The sequence below is a fragment of the Musa acuminata genome, chromosome BXJ3-3 (genome assembly GCF_036884655.1).
Source record: "Musa acuminata AAA Group cultivar baxijiao chromosome BXJ3-3, Cavendish_Baxijiao_AAA, whole genome shotgun sequence".
NCBI classification, from domain to species: domain Eukaryota; kingdom Viridiplantae; phylum Streptophyta; class Magnoliopsida; order Zingiberales; family Musaceae; genus Musa; species Musa acuminata.
The window spans coordinates 30409368-30430303 of record NC_088351.1 but is presented as its reverse complement, the minus strand read 5'-3'; the positions used below and the strand labels follow the sequence as shown (position 1 = coordinate 30430303).

General features: G+C 37.4%; 2 protein-coding genes across 7 annotated transcripts; both read right to left on the bottom strand.

Moving 5' to 3' along the window:
* Positions 1–36: 36 nt before the first annotated feature.
* On the bottom strand, positions 37–8396 carry LOC135633905 (la-related protein 6B-like). Of its 2 annotated transcripts, none has more exons than XM_065143895.1 (10): positions 7904–8396; positions 5122–5203; positions 3787–3881; positions 2807–2878; positions 2641–2720; positions 2474–2570; positions 1988–2035; positions 1844–1912; positions 865–1005; positions 37–583 (listed from the first exon to the last, which is right to left on the bottom strand). In XM_065143895.1, the coding sequence occupies exons 1-10, from the start codon at positions 8336–8338 to the stop codon at positions 293–295; spliced, it is 1410 nt and encodes a 469-aa protein (XP_064999967.1). In that variant the 5' UTR covers positions 8339–8396; the 3' UTR covers positions 37–292. The 2 variants fall into 2 exon arrangements, with proteins under 2 accessions (XP_064999967.1, XP_064999969.1); XM_065143897.1 differs by having other exon boundaries at positions 37–565; positions 7904–8395.
* Positions 8397–15454: 7058 nt separating this feature from the next.
* On the bottom strand, positions 15455–20731 carry LOC135632408 (ankyrin repeat protein SKIP35-like). Of its 5 annotated transcripts, none has more exons than XR_010494698.1 (5): positions 20599–20731; positions 19056–19978; positions 18438–18876; positions 16180–17220; positions 15455–15996 (listed from the first exon to the last, which is right to left on the bottom strand). XR_010494698.1 is itself a non-coding variant. In XM_065140966.1 (4 exons), exons 2-4 carry the CDS (start codon positions 19637–19639, stop codon positions 16426–16428), a joined length of 1818 nt encoding a protein of 605 aa, XP_064997038.1. In that variant the 5' UTR covers positions 19640–19978; positions 20092–20240; the 3' UTR covers positions 15455–16425. The 5 variants fall into 5 exon arrangements, 1 of the variants encoding a protein (XP_064997038.1); XR_010494699.1 differs by lacking the exon at positions 20599–20731 and adding an exon at positions 20249–20399; XR_010494696.1 differs by lacking the exon at positions 20599–20731 and adding an exon at positions 20092–20240.
* Positions 20732–20936: the final 205 nt, after the last annotated feature.

The window sequence follows — 20936 nt, the reverse complement described above, 5'->3', positions numbered from 1 at the left end:
TATATTATAAGTTCAATACCTATTGACTCGTGAAGCTTTATTAGAATATAGCAAGATTTGTCTTTTACTATAGTGTTTTCCTTTCTTGACACCAGACTGTCCAAAGTGGAGAAGAGTTGAGACCCGGAAAGGAGCCCCAAAAGCAGGTCCAAACCGCCCTCTAATATAACTGGACATACGTGTATCCAGAAACAACACTAACACCAAACACAGCAAATTGGCTCACGAGGACGACTATTAACATACACATCGAGAACAAATACAAAGAACGAACACACTAATAGAAAGGTCTTTAGATCGCACCTGCTGGGGCTACTGGTTTCCCCCGACCCATGGTGAATCCTCTTGTGCCGTCTGGCATGCGAGGACCAGGAGGCTGCTTGGTAGCTAAGACAGACTGGTCACGCTCGGGATGGTTCAGATGGGTGGAAGGTGGAGTGCCGAATGCTAGACCTCCACCACGGTTGTTGCTGTGATGCTGGCCACGGCCTCGTCCTCGCCCTCCACGGCCGCGACCTCTCCCCCGCCTTAGTGCTCCATCCTTGTCACTGAAGCTCTCCCCGCTCTGTTCAAGGGAACACATCTGAGCTGCCTTAGAAAAAAGGACATTGGAGTAATATTGAGATTTTGAACTGCAGCAGAACTCTAATCTTGACCGAAAACATGGCTTTATTTGTACTATAGGGGAGAGAGAGTACTAAGGTAGACCAAAAATAACTCATAGATAAACTTTAACCAGAAGTCGTGCCCGCGCATGCAGGTGTGTGTGTGTGTGTGTGTGAGAGAGAGAGAGAGAGAGAGAGAACCAGGAAACATGGATACTTCAGATAAAAACCAAGAACAACATGGTGCAAGAATTATTACCTCATGCTCATGTGACACTTCAGATAGGTGATAGACATCCTCAACCTGCTTCTCATTTGACTGGTTGGATGTGGAGACATCCTCCTCTCCAGTGAAATCAGTTTCAGACCCTTTTCTCCCTCGACCCTGCCCATGTTTTGTCTGGATTGAAGATGCAGATATCAGAGTCACCACTTACAACATGAAAAGATTAATAACTCATGCAAGAACATTAACAGAAATTTCAAATAATACAGGTGAAGACTGTAATTCCAGGTCAGTATTCCTCTTTGCAAAGTAACTAGATAAGATCTAACAAATAAAGAATCAGAAGTGTTTGGTCAAAGAGACATTATTTCTAGAAACCCAAATCTCATGTAAGATTTGACCAAGCTAAGCTAAGCTAAGTGTGAATAAATTTCAAAACGTGACCACCGGTGACTGAAGTTAAAAGCTTTAAAATAGATATAAATAAATAAAACAATTTTTTTATTGAATCTTCAAATCCAACCTAAATTTGCAAAGTTAGCAAGAACCTACAAAAAGTAAGAAATTTTCCTCTATAAGTCTAGTACATTACAGAAAATCCTCTTCATGGCCATATACAGACTAAATCAGCAGAATTACTAATTTCCAATCTCATGCTGTATTAAACAGTTACATTAAGATTGTGTATATGTCACTGTAACAAAGTTCTCTTCAATGAGTCTGCAAAATGTTTACCTAAAAACAAAAATGCAGTTTAAAAGTTCTACCTGTTACCTCTCATATTCCTCTCACTTATCGCTCACACCACCAATAGTTTCTAAAACTCTTGCAAGTGCATGCACACAAACGAGACATCCAAGAGGTATAAAGCATTGCATACACAAAACCAACCCGCTGGCTAAGGTAATTTGGAAAATGATGAAGACCAAGTTACTTTACAAGGGTAAAGTTTTATGTCTGAGTAGGAAAGCCAGTGTGAGGAAAGTGTGAAAGAAAAGATTATTAAATTTACCAAAAATTTAGGAAACAATCGAACTCTAAGACCACTCCTCCAGTTCTTTTCATCATTGAGTTCTGCAACCTGCATGCCAAAAGAACAACATACTCAGAGGATTGCAGTTTAAAAAATGTGCTAAATTGATTTCATCAAACTTACTGCTTTTTCAGCATCTTCAACAGTCTCATACTCCACAAATGCATGCAACTACAAAGAAATAATTAAACCACATCTCAAAATATCATCGAATAAAGATTTTATACCTTAATTCCCACATGTCCATGTGATGAACAAGAAAATTTAACAAGCTACTCACAGTCCAACAACACAATTTGTTTCATCAAGCACCATGGTTCAATAAATATGAGCATCATTTGCCTTTTAACAGCAGGATCATGAAAAAGATACGTTTCTCATTTTTCAGAGACATTATATTGGTAAGATTCTAGTTACAGAATGATTTTACTTACTATAAAAACGTTGGCAGAGAAATCCAGGGAAAATTTTTTGAAATTAAAAATAATGTAAAGCATAGAGAGCTAAAGATAAACCATGTGCAAGTACCAATACCAAATAAGCAAGCCGAGTCACATTAAAAATGTGTTTATCAATTACACAATGAGAACAACAGAAACGGATACATACTCTGTTACCGAAAAGCATTTCTAGTTTTGTTGGTCTATTAGTTGCAGCACCTGTTCCATTGGAGGGCTGAGGATAGCATGTGCGAATTGTCTTTACACTACAGAACATTATTCAAGTTATTTAGTAGGAAACTCCGTATAGCATTTACAAACTATCAGATACTCTACCTGCCAACAACTGAGAAAATCTTCATAAGATTCTGGTAACAATGATCCTCAGGCAGATTTTCGGCCACGACAATGCGGGACTAAAAGAGAAACAAGATTGATTGTGATCACAATTAAACCACACAAAATCACAAAATACCTCAATACAGAACTGACTGAATCTCACCTGCAACTCTTCCAAGTCTGATTCGGTAAAAGGCTGTTGGCGCCTAACTTTCTTCCCATCATCACTCACAACCTGTAATTTTGACTCAAATCAGGCATACTCAGGGCATGTTTGGTATTAAGTCTCCTTTCTGGGAGAGGAATTTTGAAAGAAAAAATCAATAGTTCTTCATATTTGTGAATACATTTGGTCACATTAGATATCTAAGCTTTAGAGTTCTTTTCTAGTGGAATAAATCTTCAGAAAACCTACTCATTAACAAATGCCACTTGCAGTAATGCCAGCGACAATAATAGGTGATTGTGGTGGTAGCGATAATGGCAGTGGTGGTGGTGACAGTGACTATGATACCGATGTATACTCAATATCATTGAATAAAATAATAAAATAAAAAAAATTTAAAATAAAAAAACATTATACCTGAATCAAGTTATATGTTGCACTGCCAATACTCAGCGGAAGCCATAAACATCAGCTTATACGTTCCAGTTTGACCAATCATTTAGAACCTTGGTGACCATGGCCAACCATGACCACTAGTGGTGATGATAGTGATGGCATCGATAATGTTATTGACTTATGGTTGGCATCTATGATGGTGGTGACAATCATGGTGTTAGTGGTGGTTTGAGAATTATAATTGGGACCAATCATTTAGAGCCTTGGTGACCATGGCCAACCATGACCACCAGTGGTGATGATAGTGATGGCATCGATAATGTTATTGACCAATGGTTGGCATCTATGGCGGTGGTGACAATCACGGTGTTAGTGGTGGTTTGAGAATTATAATTGGGACAAATAATACCGTATATATGACATCTATAATCAGGGCAGATATATAAGGCTGAATCATGCAGTACAACTATACCCTAGTCCAAGTATATATATGACTTCAAAGAGCTATAGAAGCATAGACAGGTTCGACACGAAATCATTATAAATGGTGTGCGTTAAACAAGCATGTTAGAAGTACTCACAAGTTTTGTTGATGTACGAAGCGCCACAGCAAGCTGGAAGTTGTTGTGGACTAAGGCCTTAATCTTCTTAAAAGCTGCAACAACCGATATTGGTACTGCACAGAAGAAAAGGATTAAATTAAATAATCAGACAATCACTATTTGGACAATTTTTCTAACTTCTGGATCGTTCAATTTCTGATCATCTGATAATAAAAAGAGATCCTCAAAAAAAAAGTGCTACTTGCAGAACTGCAGCTTTACTATTTAAAAAAAACAATATTTTTTGTCCAATTTAATAAATGAGCAATTGATTCCAAAATACAGTAATCTAACCAATAATTATAATGTTGACACACAAATTATGCCTTTCTAGGTGACTAAGCATTCATCATTCACCAACACATAATTATCCATCATTTTTCAGCAATAAAAATGTTAGTTCGGTCAATGCTATTTAACAATGCCATATGAGACATTATAGCAACTTCTTAATAGGACCCATTAAGTTGCAACTTGCAAGCACAATTTAATAAAGACTCTAGAATACTATAGTAAGAAATATTTAACACCTAGAGGAAGTAGATGAGAAATTGAACAGCCATCAATTACTCTCTTAATTTTAAAATATTATAGTAACTATTAAAAGGATCCATTTATGTTGAAAGAGGGTGAGCCCTGGTACACCGGTAAGGTTGCTCATTTTGCAACCGACAATTGTCCAGGATTTGACTTGAACTTAATATTTTGCAACTATAATTTAAAGTTTTAATGTGCTACATTTGCAAACCCCTCCTTAGATGTCTAGGAGACCGCCAGTTGAACTTAATATTCTGCAAGTACAGAATACACCTTCAAGCCAATAGATCTCTGTGCAGGCAGATATTATACGATTCACCCAAACCGAAAACTCTGTCCAACAAAGAAAAAACTCCGAACATTCTCTTACAGCAGCTATTTAATTAATCAACATTAGAACTGCGACTCGGGTTGGTCTCACATCAAGCAAGTCTCAGCAACCCACATTGCACTGGATTAGTTACAATAATGGTTGACCTTCAACCAACCCAGCCAAGTTGAAACCTTAAAATCCCAGGATTTTAGCCAACTACAATGCTGTTTAAAGCATATATTGCTCATGGATATGCATGACTCATTGAAACTCAAGTCCATATTGCATCTTAGTCACTCATCCTCACATTCTACTTCCATGATTAGCATTGTTAGGACCAGCATCTTTAAACAAGACATGTTCCTTATTGAGAAAAAAATAAAAATATGAAAGTCTTAACATTAGATCATAATAAAAGTCAACTAAAAATAACAAGCTTGAATGGCCAACAAGAGAATATTTACCGAACCCATCAGGATCTTTGGTAATAAATCTCATCAAATGTTCAGTTGTAGCAAGATTTGCATCACTGAAATAATACTCAACCTGTCCATAATAAAATTGTAGGTTTCGAAAATAAAAAGAAAAAGAAGAGTTAGATCAGATAATAGAGTGTAAGACAATGTATGAAATTGACTGGAAAGGCATAATTTTGTGAAAATAGCAAGAAATAAACAATAAAATTTATTGCAACAGCAGACAAAAATCCATTGTCATCTAGTTCAACTCAAACACTCCATGGATATCATGATTATCTGAAATTTGGACAATCATAAAGTGTCAATCAACTTTGTAAGACTATGCTCTTCTAATAAGCAAATGTAATCAGGCGATGGTATCATAATACAATATTAGAAATTATAAATCCTCAATGCCCCTCACCAACCCAAAAGAATAAAATAAAATAAAATAAAAACAAAATTGTACAACATATCGTAATTTTGATGCATTACAGACAAATACAGTGTACACAGCACGAACCTGGAAAAAAGCAATATATACAAGTTGGACCCTGAATCGGACTCTATCTATTCAATGTATTCGTCCTTCCCAACAGCAGTCTCTGGAATTTATGGTTAAATAACATCTGAGTTAACACATTCCACTCTCCTATGCTCACCCTTCCCATTTATCCAATGTTTTTCTTCCCAACCTTTCTACAAAATATCATTGCTTCATCATCGTTGCTCTCTTAAAAATAACTGTTTTACTTATTTCAACTCTTTCATATGACAACATTCTCCTTTTATTATAATAAATCAGAGAGTGTAATGGATTTCCTATCTGAGGAAGGACATGGAGATCCAACAGGTCAAGATTTTTGTTATAAGAGTTAAAAACCACTACCTATCTACCACACATAACAATCTTATTTAGCATCTGATAATTCTTTTTATTAAATTATTTTTTACACAAATAAAGGCACATCCAAAATCACAGCCCTTAATGGCAATTGATCGACTTATTTTCACTTAAAATCTTTGCAGTCAACTTACTAGAATGTGTTCCCAGTTTATGATGTGATATACAGATGGTATAAAGGGCAGTATATCCCACATCAGTATGCAAAATACATGAGACACTGCTGTAATAAGCCCTTCTGGATTAACCATGACCAAATGAGGTGCTGTTTGGACTCATTCATTGGAAAGGATGCCAAGGCTCAGATGGCTTTTAGAAAATTCCAGGACCATGTCTGTCAAGTAATTAGCCAGCCATCCGACAGTCATGGAGAACAATCTCTATAAATACAGCATGATAAACTCAAATAGTAAATTCTATCTCCAGAACCTTTATCTGTACAACAATATACTTGAGAGTTAAAGATTTAAGACAATAGTGTCTTTAGATTATAATTTACATTTTAAAATTATAATCACTTAACAATACTGAGATTCTTTGCATACATACCATCATTCGAAAATCAGAAATTCATAAGCAGGAAGAAGGGGATTGTCCAATGAAATATCAACTACCTTAAAAGACAACATAAATTATCTTAAAGCAATGTCATTTAACTTTCATTTTGTACAAAACAAGGTCCAACCAAGTGTGATTATTAATCTTGTTGCGTTAAGAACATCGGAGACAAGCAAAGCAGATTCACTTTTAAATGTCAATCATTGTCACATGACAAAATCCAGCATGAAAAGAGTTATAAGGTGCAGAATTAATGTGTTTGTGCAAGCACACTATCTATCCAAATGAACAATGTGAGATGAATGTCCTAGTCTGATCCTATAGTATAACTAACCCATTGATAGAACCAAACCACTATCCCAAAATACTTAGCACAAGTTAATGGTAGTAGACCTACTCTAACTTTATAAACCAAATAAATAGATGCAATTAAACATGGAATATCATAATCTCTTCCACTTAAGGTTTGACACCCTCATCAAGACCAAAATCATAATCCAGATTCAAACACCAGTACACTGCATGTGAAGCCATACAGAAGTGGCTCCACACTGTAATGTGCTCCAGCCTCATCCACATATAACTCTCCCTTAAGACTCGTCACCATGCCCAATAATAAATTTGTTCTGACATCATTTGTTATGACTTGACACAATAAGATAACTAGCCCATATAGCTTGATATGTCTGAACCACTAGGCTTGCTATGGCCATATAAACGAACTCGATTGACCTTCCACATCTGATATAGAACTAAACATGATATGTCACACTGGGAGTTCAAAAAAGAAAAGACAGAATCATTGTGTAATCTAAGTTGTCAATCATTATTATTTTATTAGACTAATATTGAACAGCATAGTAAACCGCATGGTACACTGCTACCACGCTGATATGATAGATTATCAAAACCAGTATCAAGCAAATTTTATAACCATGTTTAAAAGAGGTGAGCCTTCTAGCGATTCATCACCTTAATTCCTACATCAATATCCCTTCTCGTCCTCAGCCAACAACATGTATCTATAAGACAATAATCAATTTTCATATTTCTATGTTCCGGAGAACATCAATCGCAAGGTTCACCTGCAGATATAATAACATACCCCACTCAGTCTTTGTTTCGTTTTTCAGTCATATCATGGGCCACATTCCACAATATAATTTAAAGATAATGCACTATTAACGAAGCTTCAGCTGACGGATCAGTTCATCTTCTACAGTTCCGACAAAGGAACTCACATTCCACCACCCAAAAATCATTTGAATTTTATCGAGTACCTCACTAGGAAATTAATGTCGCAATTTGAGTGAAAAAAGCACAGACCTGCTTAATGATCTTCTGGACAACTTCATCCGAGAGACCATCCCTAGCCGCATAGCTTGGATCCGGATCAACACTCGATTGCCCTCCTCCCTCGTGCTCTCCAAACCCGCCAGCAGCCCCACCACCGTAGTACTCAAACGAACCAGGCCCTGGACCGAAGTACGCCGATATTGGCTGCGGCTGGTGGAAGACGTGCATCACCGGATGCGCCGCGGGAGCGTGGCCGTGGTGGATCGGCGCCGGGGCAGGGGCAGGGGCAGTGGCAGGGGCAGGGGGCTGCGCGCCGCGGGGGACAAACTCGGCAGCCCGTGCGTTGAGGCGGCTGGACGAGAGGGCACGGGAGAGGGATGGGGATGGGGATGGGGTGGAGGAATCCGGCGGCGATCGGCAACTCTCGATGGCCTCTAGGGTTTGGTCCATGATTTCTTGGGCCATTAGGGTTTGGAAGAGCCCCTTCGGGCGGAGAGGTAAAATTCTCAAGAGAAAAAAGCTCAGATGGGCGGTGGTATTTATAGGCCGCCTCGAAGCGTCGACGAAACTGGTCAGGTTCGAATAAAGGGGACGTGCTTTTTCTGTTATTACGAGGGAGCCACTGCCTGCTACAGGGTCTATATTCGCTTGCGTGGCATAAAATGATTGGTTGATTATCTTGTGGGGTGATTGGCGCATGATTTGAGGGGAGATTATGGGATCAAACTTATCTAAGAATGTCTGAGGTACTTTTACATATCTATCCTTCCACATGTTCCAAATGACATATGTACCTCTACAAATTCTATTATAGTGTATGTCCATCCAAACATCATATCAATAGCTAACTCATGCAAACTATTGGTCATAAATTACTTCTAATCATAATAGAGGTTTCTAAAGGTTAAATAAAATTTAATAAAATTTAGAATTTTCTATTCTACAATGAAGATTAACCGCGAGGGCATATATGTAAAGTACTTAGGTTTTAAGGAAAATATGTGTTAAATTTAAAAGGATAAATATTAAAATCATTTACTTTAGAGATGAATATATTTGTATATAATTGTTTACCAAACTAAACCAAGGTGATGATTGGTGCACATACAAAGTACAATAGGGAATCCATTATGGTGGTATTGATGCTATATTAAATCAAACAGAAACATATGATTTTGTTTGATTTAGTGAAAAATATATATTTTTTGTTTGAGGTCTTGAAAAATAAATAAAAATTATGGTGTTTGATTTTTTTTTTTTTTGCAAACAAATCAAATGATAAACCGGAGGGATGTAATTAGATTTACAATTAATTATTTTAGTTTATATCACAAAACTAGTCATAAATATAAGTTTTTTATGATAATCTTGTTATACTTGATAAAAGTATTAATTTTATATACAAATAAATACACTATAGCTTGAGTTTAGTATTTTTAAGATTTTAATTCTTATAAAATCATATTTAGTACCAATGAATATATAAGGATGAGTCTTTCCTAATGCTTTATAGAATGTTCAATTTCTCATGTCTAAAAGAATTTTCACTAATAAAAGTTAATTATGGAGCTTATCAAACGATATCATTTTTCTTCGAGATATATTTTTTATATTAAGTCGATATCACATTATATTAACGCGACACTCAACTAATTAAAAACATCACAAGATGAATTTGATGAACATGATCGTAGTTTTATTTAACTAAGTCAGTTGTTATATGATCCACAATCGACACATGACTACTAAATCAAAATAATACCTTGATTTAGTGTTACAGCTTCAATTTCTCTTTCGCATGTTTCCCTTTTTCTCAATATATTATTCATTAAAATGAGAAAGCAAAAATACTCTATTCTTGTGCACAATTTTTATTTAAATTGTTTGTTGCAGAGTTTTGGTTCAATTTACTAAAATACATTTCACAGAAAATAAATAAGAAAGAAATGCAAGTGGATTTAGAACTATACTAATCAAATGTCAAAAGTCTATTATGTAAGCTCCATTAATTTTTTTTTTTGATGTTTTAGAAATAAGTTCACTTTGCTATAATCTTTGAAATATAATTATTATTATAGCACTTTGATTAGTTTTGAAAGTAGATAAGACTAAGATTGACTTATAATGATCCGTTAAGTATACTAATATCAATTTCAGCTTAAATATCTTAATAAATAATTTAAAATTAAAATGAAGTTGATAAATCAATTTGTCTACGTGGCTACGTTGTAACATTTAGTAGCAAAATCGATATAGTATTATGATAGGATGAGAGAGTTTTGAGTAAAAAAAGATTATGTACGGATGGAATCACTTGTTAGAGTTACTATTAGGTTACGTCTCATATGCACCGATATCAAATTCTTATATTAAAATGAAATTTATGGATTAGTGAATCTATTTAGCTTCGATCGTGACAATTATATATCAAATTAGATATCAATATAATATAAGACTTAAGCTTATTAGTAGGTTATCAGTACATGCAACATGAGTCACTTCCATAACCCAATTCAGTTATGCTTCATTACAATATGTTTTGTTTTGTGTTTTTTTTTTCTCTATGTGAAATACTTGATCCAACCCACTCAAATTAAGATCTTTGATCAAAAGTATCATTAACTTAAATGACCTGTTAAGAATAGCATATATGTATTCGCACAAAAAATGTAATAACAAATATGATATTTTAGAAAAATATGATAGTAACAACAACAACAATGATAATGATAATTATGAAAAGAAGAACATAAATGTCAACCCCTGCAATCCAATTTTGACTCCATGAGTTGGTGTTCAACAAGAACTACTCCTTCGTGCCCAAAGAAATGTTTGGTTCAATGCATCAAAGATAGAAGAAGACGAGTCCTTTCTTCCTTGTTTAGAGATGAGCAAAGGAGTTGGATTGGATTACGATTGATTCATGATCGATCGACAAGCTCGGGTGTGAGAAACCTACAAGTTGACTTGGAATTGGGATCATGATGCATTCATCCTATCCAATGATGCTTTCCCATTGGATAAGATGACTTGTGATGTGCCACCTCTCGTCTCAAGGAAGCAGCCGAGAAACACGTTTAGAACGATGGTAAAGTACGTATAGATAAGAACACATGTCAAAGCCATCGAGACAATTACTCTTCTTGTTGAACTAACACAGGCAATAGCTAAATTCATACCGAAGAAAGGCCTCTTCTTCAGCCAAATGAGTTAGCTTTGGAAATTTCAAGAGAAAATTAGAGAGAGAGAGAGAGAGAGAGAGAGAGAGTTTTAGATTCCAATTCTATTCTCATATTTGGTTCCTTCAATTTTCCGACTCTTCCACTTATTATGATAATGGTGTCAACCTTTTTGATCGTATTCATTGAAGAATTCATTCGTTTGTATTTGGGTTTCTTTTCAGGATTTTCTAATTCAATCGAAACATTTCTAATCATCCATCTAAGAAACGGGAGTGACACACTACTGTGCATGGCCTTTGGAACAGCGAATAGCGCTGGACGAAGAGGCGAGACGGCGGGGGAGGAAGCCGTACGCCAACGGCAGCTCCGGCGAGAGGAGTCCACTTTGGACGTCCGTCGCATTCACCCGACATCCGAGGTCCACACCCTCGTGAAGAGGACTACTACAAGAGGTAGGAAAAAGCTTGGAAGAGAGGATACCTCTTGTGAGGTCCAGCAAGCACCGCGAGGACGAGTGCACAGCACAATGATACCTCTAATGAGCTACTATTATTTTTGTCATTTATCTTTTATAACGATCAATAAGAGATTATTTTTTTTATCGTTTATCGATCGACTGATCAAATGATCCCTTATCAATTATTTTAATAAATCATTACAAAATTTTGGATTCAAATCTTATTTTTATCATTTATTTTTTATTAAAAAAATTTACGTGCATTTGGATTCCTTTATTTTTTTTTATAATAATTTTTAGTCGATTTAAAAGGGTCTGACAAATAAAATACATATGTCAGTACCGCTATATATATATATATATATATCCAAATTATAATGTCATAATATAACCTATGTATCTGAAAATGACATGTATAATTATATATAATTATAATAGTAATAGTGAGGAAAATATCACCTTTTTAAGTATACCATGATATCAAAAACATTGTATAGTGTTTTTAAAATAAAATCCTATATAATATTTTTTTTAAACTACTATATAGTATTTTAAGAATATTATACAGTATTTTATAGATAAAAATCAATTTCGAAAATACTATAAATAATTGGCGAAAAAATGATAGCTTTTCTAAGGGGTATTTTGGAATATTAAAAATAGAAAATGATGATTTAAGAATTTTGAAAAGAGAAATATCATCCAAAAAAAATCTAAAATATGAAAAAAAAATTAAAAAAAATTATGATAAAGTAATTTTTTTTAAAAATATCCTGATATCAAAAACATTGTATAGTGTTTTTAAAATAAAATACTACATAATATTTAAAAAAAATACTATATAGTATTTTAAGAATAATATACAGTGTTTTGTGGATAAAAACTAATTCACGAAATATTATGAACAGTTTGTAGAAACAATTTTGGATTTGGGCTGAAAAAATGACAGCTTTTCTAAGGGGTATTTTGGAATATTAAAACTAGAGATTGATGATTTAAGGATTTTGGAAAGAGATATATCATCCAAACAATGGAAATTAACCTATTTGTTCCTACAAAGGTACATGAACATGAAAAGTCTTGCCCTGCAACACGTAATAGCGATGTCGGTTGTCAACGTTCTCAACGTGATTGTGTCGGCTCATACGAGAGAGTGCATCACAAGAGGTTCTCCTCCGTGGTCAAAGAATTGGATGGTTCAATGCATCCAAAGGATCAGAAGATGACTCATTCCTTGCTTGGATTGCAAAGAAATCAAACTAGAATTCACTCATGGTGGATGAACAAGCTTGGACATCGACCGCTAGTAGCATTACGACGGTGGTTGTAATGGCATTCAATTAACATGCTTTTGACTCGAAGAACATGCCTTTGACCTGTAGTCTTTGATACCTGTTAATGAACTCTCAAACCTTTGATGCATAGGATCCTCCGTGCAGCTTGTCGTTCGATGGGAGCCTTTTGTCGGGTTTAGGTGGAGTTTGAGCCTTGTTCCCCGGGCGTTGTCTTTTCTCTTGGCGAGTGGCTTACTTCTTCGTCATCAGGTTCCTTTGTATAAGTGCGGATCGGCCTACATGGAACGGTAAACGCGCAGTGCCGCTTCGAGCTTTCTAGAACGACCTTCTACCGTATGGTCCTATTTAGTACGATTTCATATGGTGCGGGAATGGACAACCGTCATCTCGAGTTTGAGATGGCACATCCAACGTGACGTTCCATCTCAGTCCCAAGACTCTACGTCCGTGCTGACTATACTAGAATATATCTTATCAATCCCAAATAATAATGTTTGTTTTTTCTGGAAGAATCTTTTAGACTATTTAAGTTGACTCAATTTGATGATCAAATAATATGATAAACATTCAGACTATTCAAGTTGACTCGATTTAATGATCAAATAAATATGACAGTTATCACCAATTTTTGTTCTTCTCAATTAATTTATTTGTGATATTGAAAGCTGAGGATTTCCGAGTGGTAGAAATCTCTCACATCACCATTGCTTCAGAATTTGACCTTTTCGAGGAGAGTAATGTCAAGTGGAGTGGTTGTATTTTTCTTGCTTGCTGACTCTGTTTTTACACTGAACTTGCGAGGAAAGTGCTTTCGATGGTCATTTTCATGGTTTTCGGCTTCTTCTTCTTCCTCGTTCAGCCCACCATCTTTGCCTCGGACTTTCCTCTCCCTTTCCAACCTGCCTCAAAGCAGATGTGCCCATCTTCCGCTAGCATCATTCACTTTGACAGAGGCGGAGGCGGAGGCGAGCTGAGATCACTAAGAAGAGAGAAGTCAATATCATAAAAAATTGATCCGACATAATTCGTTCTTCGTATATTATCATATGTAAAATCTGAATCTTTTGATTGTCGTTTCTCATCGCGCCTCCTAAAGAACGCCGCCGAATCTGCATGAGAATTCCACGCTGAACACATGGGATTCACTGCATCTGAACCCATAATTCCAACGTTGACACGCTTCAGACTTCCCCCCAACCCATATAAAGACTGCTGCAGCCATGATCAACATTGTCTGCTCTCTCTCTCTCTCTTCTCTATTCTGCTGTGTTGCGGTTGATTGTGATCTCAAGAAGGAACTCCATTCCAGGTGAGGTATTCGCATGGCAATGATTTCTTTGTTTCATGTTAGATTCTCCTTTTGTGAAGTTGTTCTTCCTTTCGCAGAAGATTATGTGCCGTAACAGAATGCTGATTTCTTTGGTGAGCAGGTGATCTGATTGAAGTCCTGCAAACGTAGTTCGAGTTGCCGAGCTCAGATTCGGGAGTTCCAGACGACCAGATTCACCTACAACAAGCTCACTGTGGTGGTTTCATGGACGGCAGAACGAGGAGGAGCAGATCGGCAATGGCTTCCAACATCGACCATAGGAGAAGTCTACCGCAGGCACCAGAACTCGGAGCTCCTCCATTTGCTGCCTATTTCACCGTGGAATCACTTCTGCTGCTCCTCTTCCTCACTGCATCGCTGCTGATACTGCCACTGGTTCTGCCGCCATTACCGCCTCCGCCTTCCTTGCTGCTGCTACTTCCTGTTGGACTTCTCGGGGTGCTCGTCTTCCTGGCTTTTATGCCTTCGGACGTACGAAAGATGGCATCCTCCTACTTGTAAATATTCTGTGAGCTTTCATTTAGATAGCACAAGATGAGTATAGATTTCTTTCTTTGATCCAAAGAAATTGTGCGTAGAGAAGGAATTCAAATGTAACAATATCGATTCATACACACAAAAAAATATTCTTTATTGATTGAAAGGAAAAAACCAAAATATATTTTGATCGAAAAAATCGATCAGATATTTTTGTACCAGCATTCAATTCAATGAGAAAATAAGTCGGAAGCCAAAGAAAAGATAGATAAAGTAGAAAATAGAAGAGCTCCGATTCCAAATGAATATATTCAAACTTAAAAAAAGGATCTTTCTAATAATCTTTTGTTGTTGTTGTTGTGGTGGTAAATACGAGACGAATTACAAACATAGTTTATCAAGAAACACAATTGAATGTTATCTAAATTTACATTGGCAATTCAGAGACAGTTATCCTGTTAGATTTGATGTTCTTTTCTTCCTTGTTGAACAAGTGGTGTGTTCCTCACAGTGATACCATATATGCTGTCCTTTGAAGCAGATACAAGATTCCTTTCTGCCTTCACAAATTTTCCATGTATCCTTCAACATGCATTAAGGTAGCATAGGTCTTTACATATTCACTGATCAACTAGTGGAGACATATGATGGATAAAGAAAGACTTCTACAAGAAAGATGTTAAAGACAAAACTATGATGATGTTGGTCTTCATGATTCACATATAGATTATATATGTCCATGTTTTCCTGAGTACTAATACTCTTCACTGCCAACATGATTCAATTTCTGCAACTAGCAGTAGCAGTACAAAGAGAACAATTGGCTCTGCTGTAACCACAGAAATAAATCAGAACTGGTTTAGATTATTGAAATCAGGCCAGTAAGTCTTCTATAACATCCAGTAACAATTACCATTTTTTCAGCTATCAAACCTTATGCTAAGTAAAAGATGAAATCAATAAAAAAGAGCCAATATATGGCATCAAAAGCCTTGAAAATGTTCTGAAGGTATCGACTATTTGATATGCTGATCTCATATGGTATCAGTATGCTTGCTACGGTCGGTGACTGCATCCTATCGAGTGAAGCTGGTGATGCACAAGGTGATCTCTAAATGATCCATTTAGCATGGAGCAGCATTGCCTGATATAGCACACAGGAAAGAAGTTTTTGCGGGATCATTTCGATGCAAGCTTCTAGATGTAATGATGCTTGTCATAAGTAAATCAGAAAGAAAGTACCCATCACTCGGGCATAAAAATTGAGAGGATAAGATATGCACAAAGTGAAAGATGTGGTAGTGATTCAATGAGGAGGGAATTAGGCTACTTTGTGACCCGCTACAAGTGCATGACATCACATCTACCAACAGAAGAGAATCCTGCAAAGCAAACAAGATGGTCAAAACTAATTGCAATTATTTAAAGTAAAGCAAGGCAGCAAGAAAAAAACACACAAAACCTCTAAATTGTTATTATGAACAGCTTATTCGGCTACGCCTGATGGCAAATTTTAAAGAAACTGCACTTTCTCAAGTCATCAAGGGTGGAAGCTGTGAACTCACCATGTGTGTCAGATACGGACATGACGCTGCCGAACAAAATGATATTCTCATGATGTTATACCCGCATGATGATGATCAAGATATACTGTGTTGAACTTACCATAGGATGTCTGTGACACCCACTGTAACTATTCCGGCACTCTGAACACGAAGACACAGGAAAAAAGGCATAGGGAATCCGTGGATCAAAGGGCTAAAGCAAAGTTCATCTGCTGTTCCTTACGAGTGTGTACAAGTGAGCAGTTGTCATAGTGGCAGAAAATGGCGGGGCAGGTGATGCTCCAGAATTGCCAAAAGCTCTTTTGCTGGGCTATCATTATCCACCTGCCTGCCACCAAGCCTACTGGCTGCTTCCACAAGCTTCCCTCTTAGTTTTTGAGGTAGCAATTTCCCACCTGCTTCCGTGCACTCCCTATACAGAGGCTTGTATACAATGGCAGTCACCAGCGGTGGTGGCAGGTCCATTAGGCAGATGGGTGAGCCGCCTCTTTGCAGAATCCTCATGAAATTTACATAGTGGTCCTGACCAGAGCTCAATCCTTCAGCAAATGCATCCTCAGACCAGTGCTCCTTCAAAAAAGCCCTCAACTCGGGTGCCACAACCTCATCATTGGAGCTTGCAATGCTGTCAGCCACAGCATATGTTGCAGTAGGGTCACCAAGGAAGTCATTGCAGAGAAGAAAGGCAACACCATCGAGAGATCCTCGACTTCTCTCGCTTACCGTCTTTAGAATCTCGATGCTAACAGCAGCAAGGACATGATGTGGAATTTGTGAGAGAAGATAAGCAGAAACACCTAACTGGCTGCTAGAGGTGGCAGCAATTAAGGCCAGGCAGAGATCCATGTCTCCACATCCCTGGTTAACAAACCATTGGACAACCTGCATGCACCCTCTCTCAGATGCTCGCACCAGAGGACCCAGTAAGTTGGCTGCATTTCCCTCTTCGACCAAGCACTCCATAGTTCTGATTTTGCAGTAGTGAGAGGCAAAGACAAGTGCAAGATCAACATCAATGTCCAAGCTATTCCTCTGAGCAATCTGGATAAGGAATAGCATATTTAGGAGGCCATAAAGATGATAGCATTAAATCCATGTTTACGAACATGTTGCCAAGCTGTCATATGACAATTGGTATGTAGAGATATGGAACCGAAGCTTGAGATTCACGAAAGGCATACTACTTAAACAGATTATATATACATATATTGAGATACACCATTGGTTTGATGACATTCATACATTCAAAAAAAAAAAAAAGAGGATATCTCAATATTCAAGTACAATAATAAAAAAAGCAAATGCAAGCATCTTAATAAGTAAAAGAGAAGGCCAAAAGTTTTCAGGCCCATAAAGAAATTGTTTCAAGCAAGTGATTAGCAGACTATTCATGCAGGACATCCTCATTCACTGTGAAATGGTTAGCACTTTCATGGTCAATAGAGTTATCAACCAAAATTTGTCTTTGTGATGTCTGCCATTCGTTTAAGTCGCTGTCAATTTTACATCACATGTTGAGTCAGAAGAAAAGAAAGAATCTCCTTGATCCTAGTAAACCTGAGATCCCAACAAAATCAACTGCAGGTGCTTTTGATCTTCCCAAATATGGGCTAAAATGAAAACAAGAAGTAAAGGCTAGTGAGTGCCATAGAAAAACTCATATTTGGTGAAACACTAGATGAAGAAAAAAAGAGTTTCCTAGAAGTTGAACAATTGATCGACTGATAAAAGTGATAAAATAATGATTGGGTGTTCAATTATTTTAAGAGGTCAAACTATTTGGAAGGACCTGTCATTAGCATTAGTTTCAAACAGTGAATACTAGGCGGCCCACTGCATGAGGCTCTCACCAATGCAGGTTAAATTATTTGAACGCTAGACTAGTAGATGTAGCAAGTTAAATTATTCCCCTCAAGTGGTTGGGGCTAGATCTTTTTTTTATTTTTTATTTTTGTGGGGCTTCAAGACTTGAAAATTGAATGCCCAGATATGAAACTTTGTTGAATTTGCTGCAGAGTTCATCTAAAAGCTTAACTCTATATATATGAGAAAGTCTAATAATGTATCAACTTATACTCCAACAACATCAACTTTCAAAATGATAGCAGGTGATTGTTTTTACATTTGATCTTCGTGTCGAGCGCTTTCTACTAACATTAGAACAATGTTGGTTGGTGCAAATGATAGTCAGCTAGTGAACAAAGTAAAGATACTACACAAGTGTGTTCTATTACATAAACTAAAAGAAGACTAATTACCTGAAGCAAGATCCGCACGAGTTCGGTACTCCCAAATCTTGAAGCTTCCAGAAAGCATTGGTTTACATTGTCTGCACCACCCTCTACCAGCATCCCCAATAACCCTTGGACTGCAATTGCTGAGATTCCTGATGCCCAACCAGGGTCAAATGAGCTCGAGAAGAGAGCAACAGGGAAACATGCTGCATCAAAAGCCTCGGTAAAATCTTTTCCTGTAAGATGATCACCAGCAAGTTCCAAGAATGTCTTGAAAGCTGACAACTGAAGTTGGACCTCGACGATCGTACTCTGGTTTCTTCTTCTTCGTCCCCTGTTCTCCTGATAATGAGAATGAAATCTGATGCATTTCAGAGCCCATTCTGTAAATTTCTGAACTTTGGTACTTGCTGCAACCTTCAGAACCTCGTCTCCCTGACATTCTTGCAGACGCTCATGCAACCTAACATAGAAACAACAGAGTAACTCAAGTTCATAGGAACAAAGTTTGATTTCTTTTTCACCTTCAAAATAGCCAATATATAAACCATTCACTATCTATATAGGAACCCTAAGATATCTCCTACAGAATCAAGAGACCTGGTGTGAAAGAATGGGTCTCAGAATCGATAGGGAACTTACCTTTGGGTCGTGACACCCACTGCATCCGTCAAATTCATCATTTTGCTTTGACAGGCAGAAACACACGAAGCCAGGAACGACGTCCTAAGGATTGCCCTGGTGAAATCATTCGCACCGTCGCCAATAATCTTCTTGATCAACCCAGTAATGCCATCCAGTTCTTCGTGCGTTGTCAAGAACCATACAGAGTCCAACGCTACGCAGAGCACATCATTCAGAGCTTGTGCCTTGGCCAGCACAAGCAGGTTCCATGCAAGTTCCCAATCGCAAGAGCTCACTGCCCGCTGAAACCGGCAACCCAGTTCGACCCGATCACGCCTACTGACCTTCGTCCCCTGCTTGCACATGTCCTTTCGAAGAACCAATTCCTCCCTTGCTCCAACCTTCTTATCCTGACAATTGTAATCTTTGGAGATTCGAGATTCCTCCGTCAAAATGGGAACTTCTCTCGAGAACAGGTGATTGCTTCCATCCACCCTTTCACCTTCATCGCCATCATGCGCAGGCCCGAGCCCTCCATTCTCATCCACTTCCTTCTCCAGCTGCCTCTCCTTCACCAAACACATACAGTCCTCCGGGGTCATTGCGATCAGGTAATAACTGCCTTTTCCGGCTAAAGATCCAACCTTTGTAATCAAATTAAATATAATCAACAAGTTCTTGCAACCAAATCGACCACTTCCGTCATTAGCAGCGGCCTTTCGAACACACGATCGCAAGATCCAAGAAATTCCGAGGCTGACGGAATCAAATTGCCCCAAAGATCTGACCTTTATGGTATCCCTCCCGCCTCCACCGCCGAGGCGTCAAGCATCCACCAAACACAACCACAACACAACCGGCAACCCCTCTCTTACACCATCAAGCATTTGCAGAGACGACCACCGATAACCCTAGTCCTCAGTCTGCGAGCTAATGAGGGCCTGCAAAGGGAGAAAGCAAAGCTCAAAACCAGAATCCGATTCATCCCAGCACCCATAGAACCAAACGAACTGATAAAAAAGGGATTTGTGTGAAAGGACAAAGATGACGATACCAATGAGAAGAAAACCAATTAAAAAAACCATTTTTTAATGTAGGAATCACGGAGATTGTAGCAGAATATGGCAGCAAAGGGGAAGGGGGAGTGCTTAGGAATAGAATAGAGTAAAAAGGAATGATTTTGTAGCTTCAACACAGAGTAAACAACAAACCTCGAGATTGGCACCAAAAAATTGGAGACAGAGAGGGAAGAAGACAACTCTATTTTGCTCATCATCAACATTTTGAAGATACTGTAACAGATTCCAATACAATAATGAATTTTCACCCTATTTTGATCATAATTAAGAAAATTTGTCACATAAATTTTGTATTTTCTATCTGTTGTGCATGAACTATATGATAATATTCATCCAAAATAATTACAAACTTGTTATACTGACACACTAAATCTTACACCTAATATGTCATTCTCAATTATCAAATCCTTTTTAATCTAAAATATTAATATAATTATAATGTACCAAATTTATTTATCAAAACATTATGAATTTGATATCACCTGTTCTTTCAAATAAGAGGTTTCAAATAAAACTAAGCTGCATCCTTTTCTTCTCTACCTTCAATATTGATGAGTTCAAGGAAGGGTGAGGAAAGAGAAACATAGATTCATTCCAGTAGGAAAGTGATGTTTTGATGTCACTATGTTGGAATATATATATGCATTTCCCTCACATCTTTTCCATCTTATTCCAACTTATTAGATTTTGGCAATTATTATTGCTCTTCCTTTTCTCTAAAGGCTCCATCTTGCACTTGGATGGGACCCACTCAATTTTCTAGTTTCTCTGTGGCCCACCTCAATCATTACACTTGGTATCTCCTCCTCTCCCTCTACAC

What these genes read in the sequence shown, in the direction of transcription:
- LOC135633905 (XM_065143895.1), bottom strand. Translation starts at nt 8,338, where the DNA reads ATGGCCCAAGAAATCATGGACCAAACCCTAGAGGCCATCGAGAGTTGC. An exon ending in TTGAAGATGCTGAAAAAGCA is followed by an intron (nt 1,913 to 1,987) that starts GTAAGTTTGATG and finishes TTTGGCATGCAG; the next exon opens with GTTGCAGAACTCAATGATGA. An exon ending in GATTGTTTCCTAAATTTTTG is followed by an intron (nt 1,006 to 1,843) that starts GTAAATTTAATA and finishes TCTTCAATCCAG; the next exon opens with ACAAAACATGGGCAGGGTCG.
- LOC135632408 (XM_065140966.1), bottom strand. Translation starts at nt 19,639, where the DNA reads ATGACCCCGGAGGACTGTATGTGTTTGGTGAAGGAGAGGCAGCTGGAG. An exon ending in GTGGGTGTCACGACCCAAAG is followed by an intron (nt 18,877 to 19,055) that starts GTAAGTTCCCTA and finishes TTTCTATGTTAG; the next exon opens with GTTGCATGAGCGTCTGCAAG. An exon ending in TCGTGCGGATCTTGCTTCAG is followed by an intron (nt 17,221 to 18,437) that starts GTAATTAGTCTT and finishes TTCCTTATCCAG; the next exon opens with ATTGCTCAGAGGAATAGCTT.